This window comes from Oncorhynchus mykiss, chromosome 26, assembly GCF_057628025.1.
Source record: "Oncorhynchus mykiss isolate SJ-2025 chromosome 26, ASM5762802v1, whole genome shotgun sequence".
Lineage (NCBI taxonomy): Eukaryota > Metazoa > Chordata > Actinopteri > Salmoniformes > Salmonidae > Oncorhynchus > Oncorhynchus mykiss.
The window spans coordinates 3,269,074-3,292,690 of NC_143047.1; the positions used below are offsets into that span (position 1 = coordinate 3,269,074).

The 23,617-nt window shown below is 42.5% G+C and overlaps 1 protein-coding gene and 1 long non-coding RNA gene across 3 annotated transcripts in view; both read right to left on the reverse strand.

Moving 5' to 3' along the window:
- The window catches only part of LOC149971349 (uncharacterized), an 812,381-nt gene that overhangs the window by 437,088 nt on the left and 351,676 nt on the right, over positions 1-23,617 (reverse strand). The window lies entirely within an intron of this gene.
- LOC110506257 (MAM domain-containing glycosylphosphatidylinositol anchor protein 1) overlaps positions 1-23,617 on the reverse strand; it is a 399,885-nt gene that overhangs the window by 144,396 nt on the left and 231,872 nt on the right. For both annotated transcript variants that reach the window (XM_090221721.1, XM_021585690.3), the window contains exon 6: positions 22,682-22,814. In XM_090221721.1, the coding sequence (XP_090077847.1) occupies positions 22,682-22,814 (133 nt within the window). The remainder of the gene's footprint in view (positions 1-22,681; positions 22,815-23,617) is intronic.

Sequence of the window (23,617 nt, forward strand, 5' to 3'; positions counted from 1 at the left end):
ACACCCACCCGTAGCACGCGCTCCAGCAGGTATATCTCACTGGTCACCCCCAATCCCCAACCGATGTTATGGCGTGTTGTCCTCCCACTACAACTCCAGAAATATTGGATATTTAGAACCAAATACTTTTAGACTTTTACTCGAGTAGTATTTTACTGGGTGGCTTACTTTTACTTTCTATTAAGGTATTTATACTTTTACTCAAGTATGACAATTGGGTACTTTTCCACCACTGAACATAAGAACTCTTAACTATGAAGTCACCTTATAGAGTACATCTTGACAGGGGAAAACCTTTTGTAATCACACCGAAAATAGCTGAATACAGCAACAGCTCAAAAGTGATTAATGCACACACAGACACGACAACAACCTCAATAACGCAATGTATCATAAGAAGTGAATCAATGCTGGCTGTCTCAATTAGCAAATACTTAAATAAATTGTGCCGTTTGTGCGGTGAAGATTCATGTTTTTTTATTTTTTATTTTTTATAAAAGCAGAAGAAGTGCGAATTCCATCGCTCCAGCATCCCTCTTCTGGGTCACATCATCGCTGCAGGGAGTGTACAGATGGATTCCGGGAAGGTGATGGTGGTGGTGGATTTCCCACGGCCTACGTCCAGTGTAGAGATGCAACCTTTCCTGGGATTCACCAACTTTTATCACCACTTTGTCGAGGGCTACAGCACCCTGGCTTCTTCCCTGTCTGCACTCACCTCTTCCAAGGTTCTGTTCAAGTGGTCCCCAGCTGCTGACCGGGCATTCCGGGATCTCAAACACTGTTTCACCACAGCTCCGATCTTAGTTCATCCTGACCCATCCCGCAAGTTTGTGGAGGAGGCCGATGCTTCAAATGTCGGAGTGGAGGCTGTCCTGTTCCAGCGATCTGCCCTAGACCTCAAGTTACATCCATGTGCCTTCTCCCACTGCCTCAACGCTACGGAGAGGAATGATGATGTGGAGAATTGTGAGCTTCTCCTGGTGAAGATGGCATTGGAGGAGTGGAGGCACTGGCTTCATTCCTGTGTACCGACCAAAAGACCCTGGAATATCTCAGCACCGCTAAGCGCATCATATCCAGTTGAAACAGGCTGTTCACCCAGTTCAACTTCTCCCTCTCATACCGGCAGGGATCCAAGAATGTCAAGCCAGATGCGCTGTCACGCCGCTATAGTCCCATGGCTACATGAACCTGAGACCATCCTTCCCACCTCGTGCCTGGAGACGGCACTTAGCTGTGGAATAGGGAAGCAGGTTCGTGAGGCGCATTGTTCTCAGCCGAACCCCGGTGGGGGCCATGATAACCGGTTGTTTGTTCCTCACCATGTTTGTTCCTCTGCACCTGAGTGGGCCCACTCCAGGCTTGCCTGCCACCTAGGTTCCCTTCAGACCCTGGCCTTTGTGCGACAACGCTATTGGTGGCCTACCATGGTTCCTGGCGTCTCCTCGTTCGTCGCGGCATGCACGATCTGTGCACAGAATAAGACTCCTCGGTAAGCTCCAGCTGGTCTCCTTCAACCTCTGCCTGTCCCTCACCGTCCCTGGTCTCACATATCCCTGGAATTTGTTACGGGTCTCCCCCCTGTCTGATGGCAACACTGCCATCCTGACCGTAGTGGATCGGTTTTCCAAATCCGCCCACTTCATTTCTCTTCCTAAGCTACCCTCTGCCAAAGAGACAGCCCAGCTCATGGTGCAGCACGTATTCCGAATCCATGGACTGCCAGTGGACATGGTCTCCGACCGGGGTCCTCAGTTCTGGTCTAGGTCCTGGAAGCCATTCTGAAGATTCATTGGGTTGTCGGCTAGCCTGTTCTCCGGGTTCCACCCCCAGTTCAATGGCCAGTCGCAGCGAGGGAATCAAGACCTGTAGACGACTCTGCGCTGCCTTGCCTCCGCCAACCCCACAACCTGGAGCCAGCAACTAGTGTGGGTCGAATACGCCCGCAAAACCCTTCCATGCTCTGCCACAGGTCTATCGCCCTTTGAGTGTTCCCTGGGATATCAGCCCCCGCTCTTGACTGAGCAAGAGAAAAAGGTTTACATTCCGTCGGCCCAGATGTTTGTCCGCCGCTGTCATCATACCTGGAAGAGAGCCCGTCGGCCCTTCTCAAGACCACCTCCAGGTATCGGCAACAAGCGGATCGCCACCGGACCCCGGCTCCCCGGTATCATCTCAGGCAGAAGGTATGGCTGTCCACCTGGGATCTGCCCCTACGGGTGGAATCCCACAAACTCTCCCCCCGGTTTATCGGCAATTTCCCCATCTCCAAGATCATTAGCCCCTCTGCACCTTGCCACACCACACTGGATTATTGACCCCTGCCTGCTCTGACCTTGAGACTGCCTGCCGTTCTGGACCTTCTGAACCCTATCTGGATTACAGACCTCTGAAAGTTTGACCTGTCGTTTGCCTGCCCCTGTACTAGTTATACACTTTTGTTTCTTCGACACTGTCTGCATCTGGGTTTTAACTGAAATGTGATAAATAAAGCGTAGGGGAGGTGTGGGAAAGAGCCAATATATCACGGCTAAGGGCTGTTCTTATGTAAGACGAAGCGAGGATACAGCTCTTAGCCGTGGTATAGTGGCAATATACCATAAATCCCAGAGGTGCCATATTGCTAATTTAAACTGGTTACACATAATTAGAAGCGTAAAAATAAATGTTTTGTCATACCTGTGGTATATGGTCTGATATGCCACTGCTTTCAGCCAATCAGCATTCATGGCTCAAACCACCCAGTTTATAATAGGAGATACACTATATCTCCCTCTGCCTTGTGATTTACAATCTTCTCTCAATCTCTTTTATGTGTGTGTGAAGACCCTTCATTCACTTAAACTGTGTACCAAATGGCACCATTTATTCACTACTTTTGACCAGCCCAGTTATTAAATCTGGCCAGGATCTTTCAGAGTCATAGAGCAGAAAGCAATGAGGAAGAGATGTGAAAAGTGTCACATTGTTCTGTTGAGAATATCACTATACTGTATATCAAATACTGTATCTTGTATGCCAATGATCAAAAGAAACAATAACTTTTTATTTACTTGACACAGAGGACAAACCCACACCCACACCATTATCTCTGGGTCCTGAGAACTCTATCTACTGTGTTCATCTTATAGTGTCTCTGTCGTGAGTATTCTCCGTCCACTCATATCGTCATGGCAACTGGGACTGGGAACGTCGTGACACCCTCTATCGTCTAGGGAACCAGTCGGTAATTAGGGGCCCAGTCAATTATTAATTGGGGGAGCGGCGAAGGGTGGAGGGGAGATTAACGTGGTTAAATGGCGCATTTAGATGGCTTCTTAACTAGCCGTTTATTAGCCTAGTTCTAACACAGTACCATAAAGCATGAGAGGAATAGGCAGTGATTGGTGGACCGAGAGTCTGAAGGGAGGAGAGAGACAGTCTTAACTGAATGTTGTTCAGGTGTCTTAAGAGCAGATCTATGTCTGAATTTTAAAAGGCGAGTGTTGAAATACTCACTTAAAACATATACATTGTTAGAAAAAAGGTTCTCTCTAGAACCTAAAATTGTTCTTTGGCTGTCCCCTTGGGATAACCCTTTGAAGAACCCTTTTTGGTTGAAGGTACAGATGTTGAATCTTAATTTGACTACTCTTTTGTAGCTGAGAATTTTCCTGCAGCGCAGGACACACAAACTTGTAGTGTATTATAGGTTTAAAAAGGCTTTTGAAGTTTGTAATTTCCACGTTAAAATGTTATTTGCCCTAATGAAAAATGTATCAACCCTATTAATTAATCCGCATAATATTTCACATTTCCTGTTGCTGCAGAATAATTTTCCTGCTATAGCAAACTGGCTCAAATTAAGCTCCTATATCTGTAGAACCCTTTCCACAGAGGGTTCATAATTGGTAACAGCAGAAGAATCCTTTTGGAACCTTTTTCTGTGTATACACACACACACAATGGACATGTGTGACATGCACACAGTACGACATCCTGCTGTGCACTGTTTTGTTCTGCAGGAGTGTGTGTAACTGTATAAGAAGAGAAAACGAATCCTAAGCGCACACAAACACAAACCTATTAAGACTCCTATGGCATTCCTAGTTTTCAGCCGAAGGCCGATTCAGGCAGATTCTAGGATGCCCTTATTGGGTCCTTCCAGTTGGGGCAGGAGGAACCACGCCCCAGAATCCAGGGTTTAGCTTTATGCCTGTTGTTTTATGGGGGGAAAGAGGATTTGGCATTGTCACTTAACGGAACAAGTCAGCCCTAATCCCAAGCGAGGATTATGATATAAAAATCTATCAATCCTCTTGTCCTCCGTTTCTGAATCACCAGCGCTTTCCTGACCTACATGGAAAAATCTCATCTAACAGCAATTGATGACACAAGGACAGAGCATTGTGAACCTGGGGAACCTGCCGCGCATCGGGAGACAACAAAGCCCTGGTCTTAGCTCTGCCGCTAATGCAGAGTACAGGTACACACAAACAGCAGCGGCGCACACACACACACACACACACACACACACGCACATACACGCACACAAACGAGGCATACAGGCACCTAAAGGCGGACACACACACACACAAAGAGACCACAAAAATAACAACTCGTCAAGTAAACCCTGAAATACATAAACACCAAAAGAACCAAAAAATACATCCATGTACAGTTTTCCAGACAAAGTACTCCCCACAAACAGAAACACTGATTACGTTTACATACACACCAATAATGTGGATGTTAAACATATGATGACAGTAGGCCGAGTATGGCATTAGTCATGTAAACAAGGGGGGAAAGGCCATGTGGCAGTTTGAGCGAATTTCACATTGGCTGGTCTATTTTTAGCCCAGTGGGCCTCTCAAACTTTTTTTGTGTGCGCAAAATGATCTTTATCTGGCCTCAAGGGAAGAAAAATGGGCCAATATCAGGGCCTTCAGGAAAAATGGTCTGGTGTGTTAGAAATGCCAGGGACAATTTTTGGTCCCTGTCCACTCCTGCATGTAAACACCTTACTCTGCTTATCTTAATCGGCATACGGTTATAATCAAAGTAAGCATATGCCGATTAAAACACATGGTTTTCTGGACAAACTTTCAAATGATTAGGACATGTAAACGCCTCAGCGTGTGAATTTGATCTGTGCATGCAGTATGCTATCACGAGCAGCTTCCTTCTTTTGTGCGAGTGAAATGAGTTTGGAAAAACTAAAATTATGCATCTAGAAATAGTTTCACATACAATCTTTACATGTCCGAATTCAGAATCAAATAGGCTTCACAAAAACAACATGGTCGCTGTGGTTGATTTTCTGCATTTTTGAAGTCCCATCGAGTAGCCTGATTTCAGATGTGTCCATGTAAACAGGGTTATTAATAATTATAATATATATTTATTGGGGCTAGGCCCCTTTTTTCTAAATTTCCCACCTGAATGACGTGCCCAAAGTAAACTGCCTGTTGCTCAGGCCCTGAAGCCAGGATATGCATATAATTGGTACCTTTGGAAAGAAAACACTTTGAAGTTTGTAGAAATGTTAAAATAATGTTGGAGAAAATCCAAAGAAAAACCAACCGGAATTTAAAACAAATTGAGAGACCATCCTCTTAGAATGGCAAGTACGAGGTCATATTGAAAATTAGCTCCCTGGATGCAATTTCTATGGCTTCCACAGCGTTTCAACAGTCTATGTTCAAAGTTTCAGGCCTGTAACTTCAAAAACGAAAAATAAATATCAGTCTTAGTACAGGGACACAGTCTTGGAAATTCGTGTTTGCGAGCACCATGAAGACAGGACGCACCTGCTAAAATTGGTTTCCTATTAAACATACTTCTTTACATAAGAAATATTGTAGTTTGATTACATTTTAGGGAATCTGAGGAGTAATTAGAAACATATTTTTGACTTGTTGAAACAACGTTTAGGGGTAGATTTTCGGATTCCTTTCTCTACAGTTGAACGAGTGGATTACTCAAATCGATGGCACCAACTAAACAAACTTTTTGGGATATAAGGGAGGATTTTATCTACCAAAACGACACTACATGTTACATGTACATGCTGGGACACTTTGGATGACCAATCAGAGGAACAAGAATTTAAGCTTTCAGCAGATATAAGACACTTATATGTACCTAAATGTTTAATATCCATAATTTGTATGATTATATGTTGGAATTGTGCCCCTCCAGTTTCACCAGAAGTTGTCCTGCTAGCGGGATACCTAGCTCTAAAGGAAATTGATATTGTAGAGCATGTACACTTTTCAATCAAACTGTTATATTAATCTGACTTTTCACAATAATCATACTAATATTTAAATATTTAAATATTCTTAATTCCATTCCTTTACTTTAGATTGAGTGTATTGTCAGACATTACTGCACTGTTGGAGCCCCCTGTATTGTTTAAAATTGCAGGTGTAACATGGAAACCAAAATGTATTTGTTATGTTATTTCATTACCAGATCATATTTATTGTCATTATATCCAGAATATGGAAGAGAAATAGTGCTGGGTGTTACAATATTCCATCCTACACAATTGTGCACAGTAGACTCAGTGGGCAATCTGAGGTACAAAAACGTATGAAAATATTAACTCATTACCTTAATGATTTCTCTGATAAATCTAATGAGAACTTTCTGTAAATCAAGCAGACAATGACAGAAGATCAACATCAATTCACTAGGGATATTAGATCCAACATGGATCAAGACAGTGTTGTAGTACATTTTTATTCAGTCTTGGACAGAGAGGATTCTTATTTCTTCCCGAGATCAGCGGAGTAAAAAACTCATAATTATCAGCTTCCATTCAGTCAGTGCATGAAAGCACTGAAAAGAGACATTCAGAAGTCTCTCAGCATATCACACAATGTTATGTAAATGAGTTGCTGAATGCGAGGATGCTGGGGCATGCTGAGGGAGAGATTTTGGGAATGCGATTTGTGCGGCGAGTCAGTGCTGGGGGGCACTGACTGTGTTCATCCATATAAAATACAAGTTGATTATTTCATGACAAATCAGAGTCCTAGACTGTTTATGCTAGTTAACAAACTATGTGCGAGTTTCAATGGCCTTACAGGTTCATTACAAATTGGTGGCAGCGGTGGGATCAGCACGTCAACTAGCTAACAGCCACTTGCGAGCTTGGTTAACTCTAGCTGGTTAGCTGTGTGGGAAAATGGAGGGAGAAGTCGAACAACACAGGACAGCAATCAACAACCACCGACCGACTGACAACCGGTGGTGGATCAGCCGGGTGCCGTGGACAGGCAGATTGACCGACCAGTGTTCATGCCAGAAACTGTTTGGGACGGAACAATTTGAGTTAACAGTGCAAGTGAATGGATGGTGTGTGTCAGATCGTTTGAACTTTCTCATGCTGTTGCTGACGGGCTTGTCCAGATTATAGCGCGAGCACACGTGATTCGCTGGCACAAGACCATTTTATCACACACATTGGGTGCAGTGGTCTTCGTAGGCACCTGCACAAGGCGGTAACAAAAACGTTGGAAGAGGCAATTAGCATTGCTACAGAGCTTGATAAGATACGGCAGCTAGAATCGCTGGAAAGAAAATACACTGCACATTACAAAGTGAACATGTGTGGTACAAGCGAGGTCACTCTGCCTCCAGTTGGAGACAGTGTCAGAGTTCCAAAAGAGATGTTTGAGTAATTGTGTGAAAGTGTTGTACAGTTGCGGACCGAGGTGCAGTATCTGGCAGTGAGGCAGCCACATCAGAGAGAGACATACCAAAGCATAAGAGTGTTTCCAGGGTGTTCTGCAGAAGCAATGGCGGATGCCCCGGGCCGATACCGACCGGACCAGGGGAGAGGGAGGTCTAGGTTCCCCAGGAGAGACAAAGGACAACCTGTGTCGGCCAGTATCAGGGCCTGCTGGCACTGTGGTTGCACATGAAAAAAAACTTCTGACATGGAAAAGGAAAAGCATTATCAGCTTCAACTACATGCACAGCTGTCCAGCCCACAACAAGGATTATGTCAAGTGTTGTGGGTAATGAGGTTTACCTGGAGTTCAAAATTGCTGACTTCAAGTGTGAAGTCATGGTGGGCTTGGGAGCCCCGTTTTCCATGGTATACAAATAGGTAGGAAGAAATGCTACAGCACGGTTAAAGTAGCACATGAACAGTTTCTCTCAGTCCTGGGGTGCTGGTCCACAGTCATGAACATTGAAGGTTTGAAACTGACCAGGGATTTTGTAGTCGCTAGCGACGCCGACCAGTGTGCTCTGATAGGAACAGACTTCCTGGTACAATATGGGGCAGGGGAAGTGTGTAAAGTGGTGCTGATGAATGACAACTATTCCCTCTAGAAGTGAAATGTTTATAACTGGTAGGGTACAGGGTAGAGTAGACAATGACAAAACAGTGGGTCTTCTTGAGCCCTGTGTTGAAGTCACTGATACAGTAACTTGTTGGTAGCATGTGCAGCTCAGTGAAGGGGAAACTGCAAGTGCTTGTGATGAATGTTACTCCGGAATCACAGTTCCTGAGGGAGGGCATTGAACTGGGGGGTTTCTCTATCTGGGAGAAGGGTAGTGAAGACACTAACCTTGCTAGCCAAAGAGACATTCAGAAGTATCTTAGCCTATCACACAATGTTATGTAAATGAGTTGCACATGCTAGACAACACTTTCTAACCAGCCACCATACTCTCCGTAGAGCTGGACAGATTGCAGCCAGCTAACAGAGGTGCAAACTGAGAGCTGTAAAGGAAATGGTGGGGATGTATGTGGGAGTGCTAAGCACTGGTGATTTTGACTTGGGCTGCACAACACTAGTCCAGCATAGGATTGACACAGTGGACAGCAGGCCTATCAAACAAGCAGAGTTTGACAAACATCCAGCAATCCATGAGCAGCACCAGTGGTGTTAGGAAGAAAGAAGGACGGCTCAATCAGGTTCTGTGTGGATTACAGAAGGTTAAATGTGAAGACTGTAAAATATTCTTATCCACTGCTCAGTGTTTTGTTTACTTTAGACTTAGCTAGTGGATACTGGCAAGTCGAGATGCACCCCGAGGATCGTTGCAAAACTGCTTTTCGAATTCCAGGTCATGGGGTTTGGGTTGACAAATGCTCCAAGCAGCTTCCAGCATCTCATGGACCTGGTTTTGGCTGATTTACAGTGGACAACATGATTGGTGTACTTACAAGACAGTCCGTACAGTCCAAGAGCATGTGAAGCGTTTAGACAAGGTTTTCAGCAGGTTGGAGCAGGCACAACTTCAGGTGAAGCCATCTAAGCTCCATTTGTTAAGGTCACAGCTGAGATACCTGGGGACACATCATCTCGGCTGAGGGAGGGTCCACTGACCCCATCAAAACAGACAGTCAGGTCATGGCCTAGTCCCAAGTCACTGACAGAGGCAAGAACATTTTTAGGCCTGGCGTCATTCTACACGAGGTTCATACCAGATTTTGCAGCTATGGAGGAGCCTTTGTACAGATTGATAGATAAGGGGTAATTGTTTGAGTGGAACTCAACAAGTGAAGTAGCCTTTAATGAATTAAATACCATGCTTACCACATCCCCCATACTTGCTTTCCCAGACTCAAATCTAGATTTCATAATGGATACTGACGCATGTGACACAGGCATATGGGCGGTTGTCAGACACTTTTTGCTGGGGAAAATTCTACTGAGAACTGATCACAGCTCACTGAGGTGGCTGAGTAACTTCAAACAACCTGAGGGACAGTTAGATGGTTAGAGAAACTGAATCAGTTTGACTATGATATTGTCCACAGGCCAGGGAGACTGCACAGTAACGCAGATGGTGTGTCACACCGACACACACAGACTGAGAGTGTAGACGCTGTAAATCTGAGAGCTCAGGATGTCTCGATTGAGCCTGTATTTGGAGTTCAAACAAGCCAGGCAGTCCCCACAAATGCCATTTACCTTTTGGAAGCTCAGGATAGAGACCCAGTGGTCTCCCAGTTAAAGACATTGAAGAAAAGAGGTTAGAGCAAAGCTCCCTATGGAGTTGCAATCAGAGCCAAAGTTCAGGCATTTCAAACAAGAGTAGGGGGCATTACATGTGAAGAATGGGCTGTTTTACCTCGAGTCAAAACTATGAGACGGATGACACCATCTGGAGAGGGGTTGTACCAGATGAGCTCGTACATGAGATACTTACCTTTATCCACAATGATAGAACAGGAGACCAATTAGGCGATGAGAAACTCACCAGTAAAATCAGAGCAAGATTTTATTGGCCAGGCTGGCAGAGAGCCATAAAGCAGTGGTGTAAGGGCTGTGTGGCGTGCGCTGCATGCAAGTTACAGGGTCCAGTCCTCAGAGCGCCCATGACAAGTTCTATCACAGGCCGCGCTTTTGAGAGGAGAGCTGTAGACTTAATTGGTCCGTTTAGAGAGACAAGACGAGGTAACAAACATATTGTGGTAGTGTCGGATTACTATACTAGGTGGTCAGAGGCATAAGCCATACCCAATCAGGAAGCAGTAACAGTGGCCAAGAAACTTTGTGTTGAATTTTTGTTGAAGCTAGGCGTTCCTAGCTCTATCCATAGCGACCAAGGGCAACATTTTGAATCTACTCTTTTTAGAGAGATGTGCAATCTTTTACAAATGAACAAAACAAGAATCACTCTGTACAACCCACAATCAGATGGTTTAGTTAGTGGAAAGAATGAACAGAACTCTGATCAACATGCTGTCACTTTTTGTTGATGACAATCAAAGAAATTGGGATGAGATACTGCCATATGTGATGATGGCATACAAAAGTAGTGTTCAATCCTCCACGGGGTTTACATCAGGTCAGTACTGACATTACTTTATCAGTTGATGTGTTTATGGAAACACAAGAATATGAAGGGAAACAGTATGTTTCTCAGTATGTGCAAAAGGTGCAAGGGTATCTAAGCACGGTAACGGAAGCTGTAAAGGGAAATCACCTGGTGAAAGACACAGGTAAACAAAAGCAATACTTTTATCTAAATGTGACACCCCAGAGGTATGAGGAAAATAATTGTGTGGCTTAGGGACTACCAGAGGAAAAAGGGGATGTCACCAAAACTGAGAAATAAATTCAAAGGTCCTTTCAAAACTGCAAAGAAACTGTCAGAGGTCCTGCATGAAGTAGTACAATGTAATGGACCTTATTGTGCCGTGGTACACTACAACAGGCTCAAACCTTACTTTGTGGTTGTTTCAGAGCATGATGTGGTTTAAGCATTGCTGTGGACTTAGAACATCACATTTTTGTGTTTTTATATATTTTTTGAAAAGGGTGATTTTGAGAGTGAAAATCTGAAGAGAAAAAAATACAGGACACCTTTTCTTCACACTGGACCCACTTCCAGGAACCACTACACCACTGCCTAGGGCCGATGGAGAGACACCAGTCCATTCACTCTGAAATAATAAGCCGGTAGGTCCCAATAATAATACAAAAACACAACTAAGCATTTCCCAATCTAAACTTACAACTATTACTTCCCATTGCGAAAAACAATTCACATTTCTCACACAAAATAACCAAAAATGTTTCACACACAACTTATTTTCAAAGAGTTTGCCAACAACAGCATGCAAGCTGCAATAAAAAAACACAGTTCCACTCACCAGATGATGATGAAACGTAACTTCTTGTTAAAAGTTATTCTTGAAAAGGGACAAGCTAACAAATTAGCAAAAACCTCATGTTCGATAACACCTGCTGCAGCCGCTGCAAACAGGTGTAAAATAAAAGCTTGCTAGCTAGACCGTGCTCGCTGTTGCAGTGACCTGTTGGCCTTCAATAGATTGGCAATTACAAGTCAATGTGATTGGTTGATTCCACTCTCACTCCAAAATTCTGCCCTAATACAGTTGAATGGCAGATGCCTTCTATCAAGCTTCTGCTGGCCTAGCCAATGTCTGACTTAGCTAGCTAGATTTATCTGCCCAGAGACCACCAAAGAAACATCTTGATTGGATATGTTTTCCCTTCAGTGTTAACCTTTTCCTGTCTGTTAGCAGTTGATGTTACTCTTCAATAATACAGACCCCAAAGCAAATCAGGGGGAGAAAAATAGGTTTATTCAGAAGACAAATCATAGATGTTATGCTGAGAGGGAGATTCATTCTCCCCTGTCCTCAGTGATTCTGTCCACAGAACAAAGGCCCGGATGTAATTCATAACCCCCAACCCTGGCCTGTGGTTGACCAATTAGAATTCCTTGCAGTAAAGTTGGCCCAAAGGCCAGATTACAAGAATCCTGTTTCAGGCTGCATATATAGACAAATTCCTCCCATGTCTCTGACCCATTGATCATTAATTCCCTATTACAGAAAAAACACTATTTCCATCGATTGTTAATTCCCTATTGACCTCTAGTCCTCTACGTTGTGTATTATTTTAAAATATTCGTACATTTCTAACAAAAATGTAAGAGATGAAATCAGATCGCCATTGAAAATATTATTATTATTATTTTATAAATCCTTAGGCTTCTCTGAAAGCATAGAAGGCTCTCATTGTTCCCCACTGTATTTGGGTTAGTATATTTGTACTCAGCATGAATTTTTTCACCATTCTGAATGTCTAAAGAATCTAAATGTTCTTATAAAATATAAACACAGAAATACTGGACATTTTTAACTCTTATTATGGTAACGATTTGACAAAATTACAGTCACTGAATTGGACTTGCGTTTTTCCGTTCTTCGTCGCGACCTCTCGTCCCCCGAGCGGTCTTGACTCTGAACAGATGAGTATAACAGAACTCATATGGCAGGCGAAAACCTGAGAAAAATCCAACCAGGAAGTGGGACATCTTAGGTTTGTAGTTTTTCAAAGCTTGGACTACCGAATACACATTGAGATATGTATAAAGTTGCACTTCCTACGGATTCCACTAGATGTCAACCGTCTTTAGAAACTTGAATGAGAATTCTACTATGAAGGAGGGGCTCATGAGACCTCAGTGGTCTGGCAGAGTGCCTTTGTCTAATGAAGTGCGCTCCCGACAGAGTTACCTCTCGTTCCAGTGCTTTTCTTCAGACAAATGAATTCTCCGGGTTGGAACATTATTGATGTTTTATGTTAAAAACATCCAAAAAATTGATTCCATACATCGTTTGACATGTTTCTAAAGGACTGTAAAGGAACTTTTCAAGTTTTTGTCTGGATGAAGTGCCTGCGCCTCATCAAGATGGATTACTGGGCTGAACACCCTAACAACAAGTGGCTATTTGGACATAAATGATGGAACTTTATGGAACAAATCAATAATTTATTGTCGAACTGGGATTTCTGGGAGTGCCTTCTGATGAAGATCATCAAAGGTAAGTGAATATTTATGGTGTTGTTTCTAACTTTGTTGTTATTTAGCTAGTCTGGTAGGCTCGTGTCTCTGGGCAGCTCTCGGCTGTGCTTCCCTTTGTAATCTGTAATAGTTTGCAAGCCCTGCCACAGCCGACAAAACGTTGGAGCCAGTATAGTACGATTCATTCTTAGGTCTGTATTGACGCTTTGCCTGTTTGATAGTTCATCGGAGGGATTTCTTATAATCTTCCGGCTTAGAGTCCCGCTTCTTGAAAATGGCAGCTCTACCCTTTATCTCAGTGAGGATGTTACCTGTAATCCATGGCTTCTGGTTCGGGTATGTATGTATGTATGGAAACCCGTATATATTTAGGTTTTATTAAGTATCAAGGTAGGGTGACTCTTTCAGTTACAAGCATTCAATTTTGCAATCCTGTACATTTTGAGGGAATTTGTGTCGATTTGTGCCGCTTTCAAGTAGATGTTCTGTATAGTTGGGAGCAAGGTCCCAGTGATGTACTGGGGCGTCTTCACTCGTGAACGGAGCAATTCCAGTACGAGGCCATGATGCAACCAGTCAGGACGCTCTCGATGGTGCAGCAGTAGTATTTGAAGAGGACCTGGGGTGTCATGCCAAATTTCTTCAGCCGCCTTAGAAAGTAGAGATGCTGTTGCACCCTCTTGACAAGAGTGGTTGGTCCATGTCAAGTCCTCAGTGATTATGTTGGACATTGAGGAGGCATTATCCTGTAACATACTGATCAACCAATAGACTACCCTTGATTGAGGGAAAGAAACTACAAAACCTAAAACAGCAGAGAATCCCCCCTTACTCTTACACACCACTTGGTCCCAAAGCATCCTGTCAGCTGTAGTCTCAGGCGCTACACCCAGCCTCTGTGTGTGGTGTAATTGTTCCTCTCCTTCCTCCCTACTCCCCCCCCCCCCCCCCGTGTGGGGCTAAGGGCTGGCATGGATTGATTGGATGGGAGAGCAAAAGTGTGTGTGTGTGCAACAAGCTCTCATATTCTCACTATAGAATTATACGTTCATTCACATTCTCCAAATATCACATTTCAAGTTGCTTCAAATGTGTTTTTGTTTGCTCCAGCGGCACTGTATAGTTCCATTTCTCCAAAAGTCAAATTTCGAAGTTCAGGGTTAAGTTTAGGCACTCATTCTGAATGTTTAAGGTAAGTTTTAACACTATCCTAAACCTTAACCATTTGGAATGAGTGCCTCAACTTAACGTTTTACCTGAAAACACAAGCCTACTTGGTGGTAATAGTGCGCACTGTTGCCCCTAGTCGATGGTTTTGAAGTAATTTCCTAATGTCCTCAGGACATGGATAGATGTCAAATTTTGAAGTCCGTCTTGAATGATTTCCCTGGAGGGAGAGTTTTGAAAAGAAGAGGAAAAGGGAAAGAGAAGGTCACCACAGCCACAGCAGTTTAGATCTGGTATACTCCTTTTTTTCTGATTCAACATCACTCCGATTGTTAGGAATATGAGTCAAAATGGTATTATGTAGTTCCTCAGGTTGCCGAGGTTTATATTTTTGGGACTATTGCATTGGCTCCCATTGCACCAGTTAAGCTACATTAATTGGTAAGACTCTTTTTCTTCCCAGAAATCTGTTTTCTTTTTAACTAGTTTTTTCCACTCTTCCTCATTAGTTTCATGCCATGTTTGCTTAATGTCTCACTCGATCTTGCTCTTCCATTCTCATGTTTCTTACTCACCTGGCCTCAACTGTTTCATTCACTCTGGTTTCACCCTTTCTCTCGCTCTTCTTCTCTTTCTCTCAACCTAAACCTATGCATCTCCGCCATCTTTCACATTTCAGAGACATAACTGAGAGTTGAGTAGAATACTTGTGGTGTATTAGCTTGTGGAGATAGACAACTTCCATTCAACATGATTCCAACCTACAACCGTCATTCAATACAATTCCAACCTACCTTGACTTTAGTGCTATCAGAGATGCCATGGCAGTCACCAGAGTACTTGGCTCTTTTAAGCTTGTATATTTTTGTATTTATTAGGATCCCCAATTAGCTGCTGCCGGCTACTGCTGGCTACTCTTCCTGGGGTCCAAACAGGATACAACATAGCAAATTAAATACATAATATACATTTACATTTAGCCATTCAGCAGATGCTCCCATCCAGAGTAACCCATAGCTAGTGCATTCATCTTAAGATAGCCAACCCCATAACACAGTCAAATCCCAACCATGTATCACATAAATAATACAATGCAAAATACCACACAAAGTGCATAAAAATGGCTCTTTAAACTCCCCATCGTGTTCTTTTATTTGTAAAAATGATCTGGTTTTATTGCTAGCTTGAATTACCTGGGGTGGCAGAAAGTTCCATTTAGTCATGGCTCTATTTAACACGGTGTGTTTCCCAGCCTCTGTTCTGGACCTGGGGACTGTGAAGAGACCTCTGGCTGCATGACTTGTGAGATACTGATGAGTGAAACCGTGTAGAAAGCCACAACTTCCATTCAATGGGATTCCAAACTAAACCTTGAGTTTTTTTAAACTTTTATTTAACCAGGCAAGTCAGTTAAGAACAAATTCTTATTTTCAATGACGGCCTTGGAACAGTGCCTGTTCAGGGGCAGAACGACAGATTTGTACCTTGTCAGCTCAGGGGTTGCCTAGTAACCTTCTAGTTACTAGTCCAACGCTCTAACCACTAGGCTATCCTGCCGCCCCAGTGATATCAGGGATGACATGGCAGACACCAGAATAGTTGGCTTCCCTAAGCTTATGGAGAGAGCCACGACCTTCACTCAACTTGATTACAACCTAACATTGACTTTAGTGAGTGCTATCAGAGATGCCATTGGCAGACAACATCAAAAATGCTGATGTGACTTCAGTTCTCCATGCCAAGGCTTATGAATAAAAGTCTTTGGCATATGAAACAGGTCATCATTGATCTATTGTAAAAGTCAGCGACGTACAGGTGACCTTGTGACCTTCTTATAACCATTGCCATTAGAAGTGCCAGGGTCACGTGAATAAAAAGCAGGCTCCTTAGTGACGTGGAGAATAATACAGAGCTGATGTAATTCTGATAATCCTTCCTTAAGTGGCGTACATTTTCTTTGTGCTGCCTTTGACCTTCAGAAGGAAGACGTGCCTGAGGCAAAGCCATTGAGTGGAATACAGGAAGTGTTTGACAGTAAATACAAAAGGAACGTGTACAATGAATGAGGGCAAATGTCGTTCGCAACCTCGAGTGTACTAACCTTTGTGTAAATTCACAAGTCAAAATAACTTGAATAAATGGAACAAGGATTATTTTTCAGGTGCATATAAACAGTGCCTTCAGAAAGTATTCAAACCCCTTGACTGATTCCACATTTTATTGTGTTACAGCCGTAATTCAAAATATATTAAATAAATAAAAAAATCTCACCCATCCACACATAATAACCCATAATGAAAGTGAAAACATGTTTTTAGGAATTTTTGCGAATGTATTGAAAATACAATCAATACTTTGTAGAAGTGCCTTCGGCTGGGTTTACAGCTCGGAGTCGAAGAGCTTTGCACACCTGGATTGTAGAATATTTGCCCATTACTCTTAAAAAAATGATTCAATCTCTGTCAAGTTGATTGTTGATCACTGCTAAACAGTCATTTTCAAGTTTTGCCATAGATTTTCAAGCCAGTGTAACTCAAATCTGTAACTAGGCCACCCAGGAACATTAAATGACAGCGTAGATTTGACCTTGTGTTCTAGGTTTTAGTCCTGCTGAAAGGTGGAATTTGTCCCCCAGTGTCTGTTGGAAAGCAGACTGAACCAAGTTCCTCTGTGCCTATAGCTTTATTCCGTTTATTTTTATCCAAAAACACTCCCTAGTCCTTGCCGATGACAAGCATACAGTACCTATAACATGATGCAGCCACCACCATGCTTGAAAATATTAAGAGTGGTACTCAGTGATATGTTGTGTTGGATTTGCCCCAAACATAACAATTTGTATTTAGGACAACAAGTTCATTTCTTTGCCACATTTTTGTTAAATGTTAAACGAATCAAAATATATTTTATATTTGAGACTCTTCAAAGTAGCCACCCTTTGCCTTGACAGCATTGCACACTCCTAGCATTCTCTCAACCAGCTCCATGAGGAATATTTTTCGAAACAGTCTTGAAGGAGTTCCCACATATGCTGAGTACTTGCTGGCTGCTTTACTTTCCAACTCATCCCAAACCATCTCAATTGGGTTGAGGTCGGTGATTGTGGAGGCCAGATCATCTGATGTAGCACTCCATCACTCTCCTTCTTGGTCAAATAGCCCTTACACAGCCTCAATGTGTGTTGGGTCATTGTCCTGTTGAAAAACAAATGATAGTCCTGCTAAGAGCAAACCAGATGGATGGCGTATCGCTGCAGAAGACTGTGATAGCCATGCTGGTTAAGCGTATCTTGAATTCTAAATAAATCACTGACAGTTTCACCAGCAAAGCACTCATACACCTCCCCCTCTATGTTTCACGGTGGGAACCACACATGCAGAGATCATCCATTCACCTACTCTACGTCTCACAAAGGCAAGTCGGTTAGAACCAAACATCTCAAATTTGGACCCATCAGACCAAAGACAGATTTGCACCGGTCTAATGTCCATTGGCCCAAGCAAGTCTCTTTTTCTTATTGGTGTCCTTTAAAAGTGGTTTCTTTGCAGCAATTCAACCATGAAAGCCTGATTCACGCAGTCTCCTCTGAACAGTTAATGTTGAGATATGTCTGTTCCTTGAACTCTGTGAATAATTTATTTGGGCTGCAATCTGAGGTAACTCTGGGTCTTCCTTTTCCTGTCTTTTCTCTTTGCTTAATTGAGCTCTTGTTGCCATAATATGGACTTGGCTGTTTACCAAATAGGACTATCTTCTGTATCCCACCCCTACCTTTTCACAACACAACTGATTGGCTAAAACGCATTAAAGCTGGTTGAGAGAATGACAAGAGTGTGCAAAGCTGTCATCAAGGCAAAGGATGGCTACTTTGAAGAATCTTAAATATATTTTGATTTGGTTAACATGTTTTTGGTTACTACATTATTCCATATGTGTTATTTCATAGTTATCTCTTCACTATTATTCTAAAATAGTATAAAAATGAACAAAAACCCTGCAATGAGTAGGTCTGTCCAAACTTACGACTGGTACTGTAAGTGCTGTGTTGCAGACAGGATGCATGCTTTGGAATATTTTAATTCTGTACAGGCTTTGTTCATCTTTCTCTTCCATTTAGGCTTGTTCTCATAACGCAATCATTAAACTCAAACTGTTTTAAAATCACCATTGGCCTCACATAAATCCCTGAGCAGTTTCTATCCTCTCTGGCAGTTAGGAAAGATGCCTGTATCTTTGTAGTGACTGGGTTTATTCATACACAATCCAAAGCGTAATTAATAACTTCACCATGATTCAAGTAATATTCAGTGTGCTTTTTACATTGTTACACATCTACCAAATCTGTGTCCTTCTTTGCGAGGCATTGAAAACCTCCCTGGTCTTTGTGGTTGAATCTGTGGTTGAAATTCACTATTCGATTGAAGGACCTTACAGATCGTCAGTATGTGTGAGGTACAGAGATTTGGGTAATCAGTCAACCACTAGTATTGAACAACAGAATGAGAATGAAGTTATTTAGGCTTGTCATTACAAAGGGCTTCAATGCTTATTGACATATTTTTTTTATTTCAAACATTTTCTTTAAACAAAATTCCACTTTGACATCATGGGGTATTGAGCATAGATCTGTGACACACAATCTCAATGTAATCCATTTTAAATTCAGGCTGTAACAAAAAAAGAAGGACAAAGTAAAGGGGTGTGAATACTTTCTGAAGGCACTGTAGTATAAAAACAAGGTTTTTATCAAAAGAAAAAGGTACATCTAACTTGAAGAGTTTTGCTTATTTTATTCAAGTGCTCTCATTGGTTGCTTTGTGCCGACCTGCATCAGAGCTTGGAAGATGAAATATGGGCCATTTGTATTCCTTGTTTCAATTGCATGTCCAACAGCAAATAAATAAAATAAAAAGCCAAAAAACAAAACAAAAAAATATGTGATTGATTCCTCTTGTCCCTCTGCATCTTTATCCGGCTTTATGCCTCTCTCTTAAAACCAGATCCAAATTCCAATTTGTGTTGTTGTTCTTTTGCTTTCGCCTTGGCTGTGGACTAAGGGAAGCGAGTTTGTTTTTGTCTGTTTTTCAGAGTGGGTATCCTCAAGGGTACAGAAGTATTGAGTCCTGTGTGTCCTACTCTCCTTTCACAATTCTCCTCAGTCAGAGAGAGCGTGCAAGCTTGCCACACAGCCTCTTATGGGATGGGGGGGGGGGGGGGAATCTGTGCATTTTATTTCAGTGAATCCCACATGTAAAGAACAATATGTTCGCAGTTTGAAGCTGTATACATTTTCAGCCCACTAATTTGACAAAGGGTTCACAGACCCCCCCTAAACAAGGGTTCTCAACCACGAAGCAAAGTAAGACGGCGAGAATACCACAAAAACAACATTGTCTGTTAATGGAGAGCTCATCTCTCTGGTACTTTCCCCTTTATTAGGTGTTACAAAATGTTTTCTGGCCGCGTCGCCTGCTTTTTTTGTTACCACTAATGACCGGAATAAACATTGATTTCCAAACATTTAGCCTCGTGACTAGTGCTAACCTCATCCACCCCATGTTGTTTCTTCTGAATTGACTCTTAAATTAATTATGCAAATGAGCATTCTTTGAACCCTTTAATTTAACTGTCCGGTACTTCAAACCATAACATTAGCTGTATTATCTTATCATCAATCATGGCCTTTCAATTCTTGTAAAGAAAGAAAAATATAGGCTGCATTAAAACAGACGAATAGGTCAGCTCTTGGAAGGGGAGGTTCGTCTGATGACATTTGAAATGTGGCAAAAAAAAACAGAAAAGAAAGGGAATGAAAAAGAAGATAGGATTCTGGCTCTCGTTTGCCGAGCAAGCGGCCTTCGGAGGGAGGCTGCAGTCTAACTGACAGCGTTGTCAACGGCAACGTCTTTGCCGGTGGTAACATGACATCGCCGTGGAGACGGGCCGGAGTGAAGAGAGATAAAAGAGTTCTATGACAGGTGAATTAGAAGTGAGGGCCAGAGATGTGTCTCCCAGCAAGGGAATAACAAGACGGATAGACAGTGTAACACACAGAGGAGAGGAGCAAGGGAGTGAGAGATGTATGTCAACGAGGAGGAGAGAAAATAAAGAGAGAGACAGTGAGGGGTATGGACATTGAGGAAAAAGGAAGGGGAGAAGGAGAAGAGATGGAGTGCAATCCTCAAAGAGAGGCAGTTGGAGAGAACTGGAGAGGGTGAGCGAGAGATGAGATATCAGGAGGGGGAAAGTGGGAGAGAGGGAGGATGAGATGGAGTGTCTGAATATGAACTGCATTGTTGGTTAATTAAGGGCTTGTAAGTAAGCATTTCATGGTAAGGAATTCAACTCACTACACCTGTTGAATTCGGCGCATGTGACAAATACAATTGCATTTGATTTGAAAGAGAGGAAGGGGAAAAAGCAGAGCATGGTTCAGTGAGACAGAGCAAGACAAGGAATAAGAGAGTGAGGGATGGATTCACACAGAAAAAGGGAGATTAAAGGAGAGAGAGGTGTTGCCTGGGGTGGTCTAGTGTTAAACACCACCCCCTTCAACACATACAGTACCAGTCAAACGCTTTAGAACACCTACTCATTCAAGGGTTTTTCTTTATTTGTACTATTTTCTACTTTGTAGAATAATAATGAAGACATCAAAACCATGAAATAACACATACATATGGAATCATGTAGTAACCAAAAAAGTGTTAATCAAATCAAAATATATTTAAGATTCTTCAAAGTAGAAACCCTTTGCTTTTATGAGGAATGCTTTTCCAACCATCTTGAAGGAGTTCCCACATATGCTGAGCACTTGTTGGCTGCTTTTCCTTCACTCTGTGGTCCAACTCATCCCAAACCATCTCAATTGGGTTGAGGTTGGGTGATTGTGGAGGCCAGGTCATCTGGTGCAACACTCCATCACTCTCCTTCTTGGCCAAATAGCCCTTACACAGCCTGGAGGTGTGTTGGTTCATTGTCCTGTTGAAAAACAAATGATACTGGGACTAAGCGCAAACCAGATGGGATGGCATATTGCTGCAGAATTCTGTGGTAGCCATGCTGGTTATGTGTGCCTTGAATTTTAAATAAATCACTGACAGTGTCACCAGCAAAGCAACCCCACACCATCACATCTCCTCCTCCATGCTTCACAGTGGGAACCACATGTGGAGATCATCCGTTCACCTACTCTACGTCTCACAAAGACACAGAGGTTGGAACCAAACATCTCAAATTTGGACTCATCAGACCAAAGAGAGATTTCCACCGGTCTAATGTCTATTACTCGTGCTTCTTGTCCAAATCAAGTCTCTTCTTCTTATGGGTGTCCTTTAGTAGTGTTTTCTTTGCAGCAATTTGACCATGAAAGCCTGATTCACACAGTCGAACAGTTGATGTTGAGATGTGTCTGTTAATTGAAGTCTATGAAGCATTTATTTGGACTGCAATTTCTGAGGCTGGTAACTCTAATGAACTTATCCTCTGCAGCAGAGGTACCTCTGGGTCTTCCTTTCTTGTGGCAGTCCTCATGAGAGTCAGTTTCATCATAGTGCTTGGTGTTTTTTGCGACTGTACTTGAAGAAACTTGAATTTTCCACATTGACTGACCTTCATGTCTTAAAGTAATGATGGACTGAAATTTATCTTTGCTTATAGTAGCTGTTCTTACCATAATATGGACTTTTACCAACTAGGACTATCTTCTGTATACCACCACTTCCTTGTCACACCACAACTGATTGTCTCAAACGCATTAAGAAGGAAATACATTCCACAAATTCACTTTTAACAATGCAGACCTGTTAATTGAAATACATTCCAGGTGACTACCTCAAGAAGCTGGTTGAGAGAATGCCAAGAGTGTTAAAAGCTGTCATCAAGGCAAAGGGTGGCAATTTTGAAGAATCTCAAATATATTTTCATTTGTTTAACACGTTTTTGGGTGCTGATACCATATGTGTTATTTCATAGTTTTGATGAGCTCAGTATGATTCTACAATGTAGAAAATAATAAAAATGAACAAAAACCCTTGAATGAGTAGGTGTGTCCAAACGTTTTACTGGTACTGTATGCTCTTCCTAACCACACAGATTTGAACCCTGTGACAAACCTTTGTGTCTTTACCGTCTTCTCTTCAATTAAAAACATACTAAAATTAAATTATGAAAGAGGGGTATAGAATAGTGAAAGGGAGGACGATGTGTGGCTTACTGGTAGCATTGGTGAGCCGAAAGGTGACAGAGCTCTCAGGGATGTCACACACGTTGCGAACAGTCACCTCGCACGTGTAGTTTGCAAAGTCCTTTGGCCTCAGGTTCTTCAGCTTCAGCACCTTGGTCTCCCCCTGCGTGACAGAAAACATGGACTGGTCACACAGATATAACAGTAACACACCCTCACTGACCGCTTGTGAATAATCTTCACAAAAACACAAGCACACAGTATATTTACACAATCTCAGACACACACCATAAATACCCTGTTGGCACATTTCTAAATGCACTTTTAACCCTCCTGCTGTGTCCCGGTCAAATTGAATTTTCTCTCTGAACAATGCAGTTAATTTAATCTGATTATCATAAGGTTCCATGACAATATCCACACAGGGCATGTGAACAAACAAAACACATTTTGATGATTTTCATAACATTTTGGGTGTTTTGTTGAACTTTTGTACACCTGTGGTGTTCCAGATCAAAAATTACTGGTCATTAGAAATGAATGGGTGAGACTACAATTAGTGTATAAAATTGAGTTCAGGCACATGCCCATTCATCAGATGGACACAGTTCCTCTCCCAGACCCCCACATGCATGTATGTTTGAGCACGCACACGCACACACACACACACACACACACACACACACACACACACACACACACACACACACACACACACACACACACACACACACACACACACACACACACCCCTTCTGGCTACACCCCTTCTGGCTACATTCGGTCAAAGAATTGGCGCCGACAGAGATGGCCACCACGCTTCGTGTTCCTAGGAAACTATGCAGTTTTTTGTTATTTCTTACATTAGTACCCCAGGTCATCTTAAGTTTCATTACATACAGTCGAGAAGAACTACTGAATATAAGATCAGCGTCAACTCACCATCAGTACAACCAAGAATATGAT